At 40.5% G+C, this 10,210-nt stretch overlaps 2 protein-coding genes across 17 annotated transcripts in view; one reads left to right on the top strand and one right to left on the bottom strand.

The window, feature by feature from the left end:
- DNA2 (DNA replication helicase/nuclease 2) overlaps positions 1–10,210 on the top strand; it is a 349,771-nt gene that overhangs the window by 85,361 nt on the left and 254,200 nt on the right. The gene's annotated exons all lie outside the window — the stretch shown is intronic.
- TET1 (tet methylcytosine dioxygenase 1) overlaps positions 1–10,210 on the bottom strand; it is a 155,921-nt gene that overhangs the window by 10,289 nt on the left and 135,422 nt on the right. For all 16 annotated transcript variants that reach the window (XR_014825651.1, XR_014825652.1, XM_084993048.1 and 13 more), the window contains 3 exon segments: positions 5,727–5,816; positions 4,342–4,479; positions 438–786 (listed from right to left, as the gene is read on the bottom strand). Coding sequence is in view for 14 of the 16 variants with exons in the window: in XM_084993048.1 (XP_084849174.1) it covers positions 438–786; positions 4,342–4,479; positions 5,727–5,816 (577 nt within the window). In the remaining 2 variants the exon portion in view is untranslated.

Genomic DNA, 10,210 nt, shown 5'->3' with positions numbered 1-10,210 from the left:
TCAGTGCTACATAAATGTCTGTCCTGTCTATTCTCTTATCTTTTTTTTTTTTTTTTGTCTTTTTTAGGGCCACATACATGGCATATAGAGTTCCCATGCTAGGGGTTGAATCGGAGCTGTAGCTGCCAGCTTACACAACAGTCACAACAATGCCAGATCCAAGCCACGTCTGCAACCTACACAACAGCTCATGGCAATGCCAGATCCTTAACCCATTGAGTGAGGCCAGGCATCAAACCCGCGTCCTCATGGATACTAGCTGGGTTTGTTACCACTGAGCCATGACAGGAACTCTAGTTCTGTCATCTTAAAAAAAAAAAGATCCTCAACCACTGTGCCACAAGGGAACTCCTGCACTTCTTTGCATCCTTAAATTTCTCCTCTTGCTAGTCAAAGTTGTGCACAGAAAATTAGCAGGCTTCCTAAATAAGCCTTACCTAACAGTGGCAGCGATGAAGCCTTACTGTTGTTCATCATTGAGTTATTCTTCCGCTTGATTCGAGGAATAAATTTCTTCTCCACAGCCCTTATCTTATGTGCGAGGACCTCTGTCATCATTGCTGCTCTCTTCTTGCCAGAACGAGGAATTGGCTGAGTGAATCGTGTTCTTCTTCTGCTGCAGGGTGTGAGGACCTTGATGGCCCCGGATTTGATCTTGGCTTCTATTCCTTCCCTTGAGCCAAACTCATCTGTGTCTGAAAGTTTATAAAGAGGAAGCACATGCAGCTGCTCATCTTGAGGAATAACACCAAATGAGCGGTTATCTTCTCTTGTTAAAGTGCAGACCTAGTAAGAAGACATGAAATGGGAAATAGAGATCCTAAACATTCATCATAGATGTTCCTACCTTTTATTGTTGCCATTTTATCCCCGTTTTATTTTCAATTGATTATTGCTGGTATATTCAACTTGGAATAATATATATATACATATATATATATATTTTTTGCTTTTTAGGGCTGCACCTGTGGCATATGGAGGTTCCCGGGCTTGGGAGTTGAATTGGAAGTACAGCTGCCGGCCTACACCACAGCCACAGCAACGCTGGAATTGAGCCTCATCTGCAACATACACCACGGCTCACAGCCAATGCTGGATCCTTAACCCACTGAGCGAGGCCAGGGATCGAACCTGAAACCTCATAGTCCCTAGTCGTATTAATTTCCACTGCGCCAGGACAGGAACTCCTGGAATAATATTTCATATATATATATATATATATATATACATATATATGTATCATATATCAAGCCACTCGAGGCTGGTCTGTTCAAGTATCTTATCAACTGTTTGTAAGAAGACCAGTATAATTTTGATTAAATGGTATTAATGAAAAAAGCACAAGAGATTTCTTTTTCTAGCAGGACCTATATTCCTTTTTTTTTTTTTTTTTTTTGGTCTTTTTGCTATTTCTTTGGGCCGCTCCCGCTGCATATGGAGGTTCCCAGGCTAGGGGTCCAATCGGAGCTGTAGCCACTGGCCTACGCCAGAGCCACAGCAACGCGGGATCCGAGCCGCGTCTGCAACCTACACCACAGCTCACAGCAACACCAGATCCTTAACCCACTGAGCAAGGGTAGGGACCGAACCCGCAACCTCATGGTTCCTAGTCGGATTCGTTAACCACTGCGCCACGACGGGAACTCCAGGACCTATATTCTAATACTGAAAAAAATATATTTCTATTCCTTTGTAGAGAAAGTAAAATACAGGGAAATTATGAAATTCCTGACATTGATACCTATTATTAATACTCTTCTTCATAAACTAGTATTTTTTTGGCAACGCCCAAGGCATCAGAAGTTCCCGGGCTAGGGATGGATCCTGAGACACAGCAGTGACAATGCCAAATCCTTAACTCACCAAGACACCAGGCAACTCCTAAAGGTTAAAAAGATCACACTATTTTCAAATATCTACAGTGACATTTGCCAGCAAGGTTTGAACCACTGAACTCTTTTTGTTATGTGTTAACCAAATGTATGGTTACAAAAGCAAAATGTAGGCGGGTGGGGGGATGAATTAGAGGGGTTGAGATTGGCATGTACACACTACTATATATAAAACATATATAGGTAAGGAGGACCTAATGTATAGCACAGTGTAAACTATTCAATACTGTGTGATAACCTATATGGGAAAAAGTATCTGAAAAGGAATGAATATATGTATATGCATAACTGAAATATGTATTTCCATTGCTATACACCTGAAATTAAAAACTTTGTACGTCAACTATTTCCCAATAAAATTTATTAAGAAAATGAAACAAAAACTCGGAGGAGTTCTCTTTGTGGCACACCTGTAATGAATCTGACTAGCATCCATGAGGACACAAGTTCAATCTCTGGCCTTGTTCAGGGGGTTAAGCATCCAGCCTTTCTGTGATCTGTGGTGTAGGCCAGAGGCTACAGCTCCAATTCAACCCATAGCCTGGGAACCAACCAGGTCCAACCAGGTGCAGCCCTAAAATAACAAACAAAAAAAAAAAAAAAACAGCTTGGGAATTCCTTCGTGGCTCATAGGGTTAAGAACCCAACATAGCGACTGTGAGGATGTGGGTTTGATTGATCCCTGGCCTCACTTAGTGGGTTAAGGCTCCTGCATTCCTAAAAGCTGTGGTGATAGATCACAGATGTGGCTTGAATCCAGTGTTGCTGTGGCTGTTTTGTTGGTAGCCGCAGCTCTGATTAGACCCCTAGCCCAGGAACTTCCACATGACACAGGTGTCGCCCTAAAAACAAACAGACATACAAAACCCCTCCCAAAAAAACCTTCATGTAATCTACAAATATGTTAAAATGAAGTGTTAAAAAACTTAAATGAAGGAACTCAGTTAAAACATACAAGCCAAGCATGATGCTGAATCACTCTTTAGCTAAGATCCATCTGAATGGATTTATACGCTTTCAACATTTGGAAATACTAGAGATCCCAGTTAATCTCAGGGAAAAGGTGTGATTGGCAAAAAAGTTATTTTGGTTCCTTAATCTCTTACTAGCAGACTTCACTAACCACATAAGGAAGGAAGGCTGCCTGTTGATGGGTCACACTGTGCAGTTCCAAGTTATGTCTTAGGCAAGTGCAGTGCAGAAAGAGGCCATCACGCTGTTTTACCAGGAAAAAGATAACTACTTTGGAGTTCCTGTCATGGCACAGCGGAAACGAATCTGACTAGGAACCATGAGGTTGCAGGTTCAATCCCTGGCCTTGATCAGTAGGTTAAGGAGCCGGCGTTGCTGTGAGCTGTGGTGTAGGTCACAGACGTGGCTCAGATCTGGTGTTGCTGTGGCTGTGGTATAGGTCAGCAGCTACAGCTCTGATTAGACCCCTAGCCTGGGAACCTCCATGTGCTATGGGTGTGGCCCTCAAAAAGACAAAAAAAAAAAAAAAAAAGATAACTACTTAAAACTCATTTCCTTTATACTTAACACACCATTGTAAATCAACTAGCCATCAATAAAATTATTTTTTATTTTTTTATTTTTTTGTCTTTTTGCTATTTCTTGGGCCGCTCCCACAGCATATGGAGGTTCCCAGGCTAGGGGTTGAATCGGAGCTGTAGCCATCGGCCTACGCCAGAGCCACAGCAACGTGGGATCCGAGCCGCGTCTGCAACCTACACCACAGCTCACAGCTGGATCATTAACCCACTGAGCAAGGGCAGGGACTGAACCCGCAACCTCATGGTTCCTAGTCGGATTCATTAACCACTGCGCCACCACGGGAACTCCCATCAATAAAATTAAAAACAAAACAAAACTCACTTCCTTATTAAAGAACTATTGCATGATTTCCCCCAAGGTCTTCTCCCCAACTTAACTGTCTTTTCATTGACCTCACACTAGGGCACATGACTCTTTTGATGCCTGTCAACATAGAGTGCACATTAAGTTGCTTAACTTCCTGCCTACCAGTTTGATAGCACAGGATGGTTGCTTTGAATGATCATGTATTCCTACATCCCAACAACCTACCTCAATTAAATATATAACTCAGGACCTTCAACAAACCTTTAGGCTGGTTCTAAAACCTTTGGGTAGCACTTCAATAGTAACTTAAATAAACGCTATGAATATATACTGTGTAGAATAAAACATAATGTAGGATTTGTTACAACAATCATCTTTAAGCACCTCAGCCTGAGCATATAATTATGGAGGTTTCTTTTTTCCTTTTTTGGCCACTCCACAGCTCGTGTTATTTCCCAGGCCAGGGATACAACCTACACCAGAGCAGTGACCTGAATTGATGCAGTGACAACAATGGATCCTTAACCCCCTGCACCACAAGGGAATTCTGTGGTGGAGCTTTTGAATCAAAAGCCACCCAGGTACATACCACTGTGCTGCCATTATTCATGTTGTGAATGTCCCTGTGGGGGTGGGCACAGAAATCGAGGCAAGCAGTGACCCCAGAGAAAGGACGACCTTCTTTCTTGCCAAGCCGACATTCTCTGGCAACATGTTCAAACGCCACCTACAAAATAACACATGTCCCAGAGTTTTAAAAGACCGAACACCTTCAGAAAAGAGTAAAAATTACTTTCTGACAACGTTCCTAATTACACTTGATAATATCAAAGGTTTCTGACACTACAGTGTATTATTGTAGTGATTGTGTAGTTTAGTAATGTTCAAGGTAAAGCATTTAAGAGGACATAGACTAAAACAACCATCACTGACTATGAGTGAAGGCACTAATATCTACCTGCTGATAGTATAGTAGCCTAAATTATTTCATTGCAAAGAAAGGCATACAGTGTATGCAGTTTTCAACAGATGTACATATATATTCACAAACCAGCATAGAATATAAATTTGTAACTCCTTTTAAAATGAAAAGTTGGATTTTTTTTTTTTCTTTTTAGGGCCACACTTGCTGCATTTGGAGATGCCCAGGCTAGTGGTCAAATCAAGAGCTACAGCTGCTGGCCTACACCAGAGCCACAGCAACACAGGATCCGAGCTGAGTCTGCAACCTACACAACAGCTCACGGCAATGCCAGATCCTTTACCCACTGAGCGAGGCCAGGGGTCAAACCTGAAACCTCATGGTTCCTGGTTCCGTTGCGCCACAAAGGGAACTCGCCAATTACTTTCTTGATGATGTCCTTTGAAAAACAAAATTTTTTAATTTTGATGACCTACTTTTTCATTCTGGATTGTCTATCACTAGTATATAGAAATGCAATGATTTTGTGCATATTGAACTTATATCTAGAAAACTTGTTGAACTCTTGTATTAGCTATAATAGTTTTTGTGTGTGTGCTTGCATTGGGGGGGAGAAGTGGTGCAGATTACCCATTTTCATTTCTTTCTCTCTCTCTCTTTTTCACCATGCACACAGCATGCAGAAGTTCCTGGGCCAGGGATTCAACCCTCACCACAGAGCAGTGACCCAAGCCACAGCAGTAACAATGCTAGATCCTTAACCTGTTGAGCCACCAGGGAATTCCTACTGAGTGTTACTAATCATAGATTCCTTCTTTTAAAGTTTTATTTCTGGAAATAATCATAATTTTGTCACTTGGGAGGTATAATTCAATTGCCCTAATAGGAAGACTTAAAAAAAAAAAAAAAAAAAGATAAATTTTTAAAATGTTTGATAAAAAGAGATCTACATTAAAGTTCAAATTAGAAAAAAAATTTGTATTAATGATGATTTTGTTTAGATATAAATTTCAACCATGTTTAATTGTGCTGTATGAGGTCCCAAAACATACCTGGTTTTCGTAAGCAACCGGAGCATACTGTTTATAAATTGGAGCTAATTCTGTAGCCAAAGTCTGTAAATTATCTTCAATGTTTTTTTCCTATAGGAAAAGACAGTCCGTAAAAGTTGTCACATAATAACATGAGTGATGAGTTTATAGAGTTTATATAAGGTATCAAAATGAATTATGTATCATTGCTGATGTGTGGTTGATGCATAGTTCATACTTACCCTGATGAAAGAACTACTATAGAATATAACTCGATGGAGTTCCCATTGTGGCTCAGTGGTAATGAACCTGACTAGTAACATGAGGACGCAGGTTTGATCCCTGGCCTCGCTCAGTGGGCTAAGAATTCAGCATTGCAGTGAGCTGTGGTGTATAGGTTGCAGATGCAATTTGGATCTGGCACTGCTGTGAATGTGTGGTGTAGGCCAGTGGCTACAGCTCTGATTCGACCCCAAGCCTAGGAACTTCCATGTGCCTTGGGTGTGGCTCTAAAAAAAGAGTATAGCGTGGATTGTTTGTAAAATCTAAATTATTAGTCATTGTTATGCTTTAATTTAGTTTTTTGAAATTAAAAAGTCTGTGTTATCAGCTAGTAAGAAATCTAATTGGTGTTACAGGTAAGTTGCAAAAGTGCTCACGTTGCTAAAAGGGAGAACTGTATTTTATATTTCAAATACAAGGCATTTGAAGTAAATCAAGACAACTGCTCTGCTGCAAGTGGAGATGTGAAGAATTCTAACACAGTGCAACAAGTTTCTATTGACAGAGATGGGAGAGCAACAGATGTTAAGGCACATACTGCGTATCAGATCAGTGCTAGAAGTTTCAAATACAGTAAGTAGGCAATCAACTGTCTAAAACCAGTGTTTTCCACACAGTAATGGTTACGAACTGAGGAAGATTTGATAGAACCTGTGGAGAAGCCTTAACGCCTTATTAAGAATCTGGATTCAAATGAAAATAAAAACATTTAAGACTTTTTCAAAGGAAAACTATTGTGACAAGAGTATTAAAAACTGATGACAGTAGGAGGTAGAGGAAGGAGCCTTTGGCAACAATAGTTGGAAGACCACTGATAGTGATAGTTTTTCAGGATTGAGTATATTCTAAATCAAGTCAGAAACCTGATAAACGACCAGTCACATCTAAGGGACGTAAATGATGGAAAACTGACAGCAAGGATGAATGAGGGATATAAGAAGGTTTCAAGGCTTTTGCCTCATTTGAGATTTGATGGCTGCCTAGAACTAAGAAAGAAAACCTTCATGTGGATCAATTCAACTTCTGATATGCAGCAGACCATTATAAAAACCAAAGCCACACAGGTGTGGGTCACATACGTGGCTACAATCCAGCATTGCTGTGGCTGTGGTGTAGGCTACAACCCTGAGTCACCCCCTAGCCTGGGAACTTCCATATGCTGAGGGCCTGGCCCTAAAAAGTCAAAAACCAAAACAAACCAAACCAAAGCCACACAACAATGTAGACAGCGAAAGTTTATTCTTTTTTTTTTTTTGTCTTTTTGCTATTTCTTTGGGCCGCTCCTGCGGCATATGGAGGTTCCCAGGCTAGGGGTCCAATCGGAGCTGTAGCCACCGGCCTACGCCAAAGCCAAAGCAACGCGTGATCCGAGCCGCGTCTGCAACCTACACCACAGCTCACGGCAACACCGGATCGTTAACCCACTGAGCAAGGGCAGGGACCAAACCCGCAACCTCATGGTTCCTAGTCGGATTCGTTAACCACTGCACCACGACGGGAACTCCAGAAAGTTTATTCTTGAGTGTTTATTACAAGCCACATCTTGGTGACTGCAAAGCATCACTGATTATCATTTTGGTCTCTTACCCATTTAGGTTGGTGCTTTCACTGAAATAGAAATGAACATATATAGGGTCTCTGTCTAGATCACTCTGTCTACTTACGTATCTGTTACTTAATGTAGCTTAGTAAATACAGTCAGCGAAGTCAGAGCTACTTTAAAACACTGGCTAGACTCACACATTAATTATTCCATTTATTTGGGGCAAACTTCAGCATTATGATTTGAGTACCTATTATAAAGATTATATTTTCGGAGTTCCCGTCGTGGCACAGTGGTTAACGAATCCGACTAGGAACCATGAGGTTGTGGGTTCGATCCCTGGCCTTGCTCAGTGGGTTAAGGATCCGGCGTTGCTGTGGCTCTGGCATAGGCTGGCAGCTACAGCTCTGATTCGACCCCTAGTCTGGGGACATCCATATGCCACAGGAGTGGGCCTAGAAAAGCCAAAAAAAAGAGAGATTATATTTTCTAATACTTGAAATATTGGGATAACTGTAATTGTATTTTACTGCTAGTGGAACATCATGAACCATTCAGTGTAACAAGTCAGATTTACAAAATGTGTCATCTTATTTATTTATTTCTTGTCTTTTTAGGGCTGCACCTGTGGCATATGGAAGTTCCCAGGCTAGGGGTCAAATCGGAGCTGCAGCTGCTAGATCCAAGCCATATCTGCTACCTAAACCACAGCTCACAGCAAAGCTGGATCCTTAACCCACTGAGCAAGGCCAGGGAACAAGCCCGTATCCTCATGGATATTAGTCTCGTTTGTAATTTGCTGAGCCATAGTGGGAATTCCCACATGTTATATTTCTAAGCTATAGATAGATATTCTTTCCAAACATGCTTCTAACATATGTAAAAATCCGTTCAGTGTTCTACCATAATGAAAATCTCAATTTCCCAAAGAAAAAAGGTACAGACTATAGACTGAAGGAGAAAAACAATGCAATTATCTCAGTGGATATTTAAATACCATTTGAAAACTTTCAACATCCAGTCTTCCTCTGTTTGTCTTTCTGTTATTTTGTTTTAGGTGAGATTTTTGTGAAAAGCATGTGGTTAAATATGGCCTTTTAACAGAATTTGTCATTTAGATTTTTTTTCCCAATCATTGACTTATGTTTTCTGTTTATTGTGCTTTCCTTGTATCCTCCCGAGCCACCTTCTCCTGCTCTGTTTCCTGGAATTCCTTTTTTCTTTTTTTTGGTTGTTAGGGCTGCACCTGTAACATATGGAAGTTCCCAGACTAGGGAATCGAATTGGAGCTGCAGCTGCCGGCCTAAGCCATAGCCACGGCAACATGGGATCCAAGCCTGTGAGCTACACCACAGCTTGCAGCAATGCTGGATCCTTAACCCACTGAGCAAGGGAGCAAGGCCAGGGATCAATCCTGTGTCCTTATAGATACTAGTCAGGTTTGTTACCACTGAGCCACAACAGGAACTCCCTGAGATGTGTCATCTTATGAAACATTTTCTATTGTGTGGAAATGAAATAAGGTGGTAAATAGAAACAAATTAAATAAAACTGATAGGGCTGATGTTTGGTGTCGTTTTATAAATGTAGGTCCTTTATCCATATTATAAAAAGCCTCATTTTTAATTGTTTTGTTAGACTGAATGTTCATGTCAGATTTAGAGACTTCTTATCAGACTTTGCCTAATGGGGTTCAAGCCTACACCCTTCTGCTCTTCTCAGCCTCTACCTTGGCTCTAGGATCACTGTCACATTCATGCCTATAATTACCACCACTTCTTGAGCTTCAAGTTCTTATTAACAACCTAACGTTTCCACTTGGATTTCTCTTAGGAATCTCCAACACAATGAATCCACAATCTGCCGTCTATAATAAACCTGATCCTATTTCAGCAGACCCTATGTCAAAGAATAGGACCTACTTTAAAAAAGTCTTTCCAGACCAACCACTAATTCATCACTTCCTCTGTCACAACCATACTCTAAGTCATTGCTGTCTCTTCTCCAGACCATTCTTGTAGTCAATTTGCTAAACCAGCTCTTGGCCAGCTCCAATCCACAGAGCAGCTAGAGAGATCCCTTTTAAAAAAAGTGTAATTATATCACTCTCTGCCTTAAAATCCTTCAATGATCTTCCAAAATTCATGACATGGCTTACAAGGCTACTGTATACACTCACTCTCCCTTGCCTGCTGAGCTTCAGCCTGGCCTTTTGTCAGTTCCTGGAAAGAGCAATGCTTCTTCCTGTATCATAAACACTGCATAAATGTTACTCATTGTCAATAACAAACACAAGCAAAAAGTGATCTCACAATTACATAATAGTGTTATTGTTAGGAATAAAAATTTAGCAGTCATGTCAATATTGCTAATCTATTTGTATACTGACAGCTTTATCACAGAATTATTTAGAAAGAAAACTTAACTGATTAATTTTAAGGGAGAATTCACATCTCATTATCAGGTATTTTATATGTCTTTAGTAAATTTGTACAGTTTCATCCCTAGAAGTCTAATAAAATTGTTGTTGGATTTCTTCTAAGATAATTTATCTGCAAAAGATAGTTCTCTCTCTAGAGTCATTTCCTTCTTTTATTACAGTGGATGGGAACTTCAGAAAATAAGAAATAATTTTGATTACCTCTTTAAAGGGATTATCTGTTTATTCTGAGCTTTCCAA

The sequence above is a fragment of the Sus scrofa genome, chromosome 14 (genome assembly GCF_054392235.1).
Source record: "Sus scrofa isolate SSC_HxYL_T2T_F1_AM1 chromosome 14, Sscrofa_HxYL_maternal_Yorkshire_Landrace_v2.0, whole genome shotgun sequence".
In the NCBI taxonomy this organism is placed as follows: domain Eukaryota; kingdom Metazoa; phylum Chordata; class Mammalia; order Artiodactyla; family Suidae; genus Sus; species Sus scrofa.
This window is presented reverse-complemented; position numbering and strand designations above follow the sequence as displayed.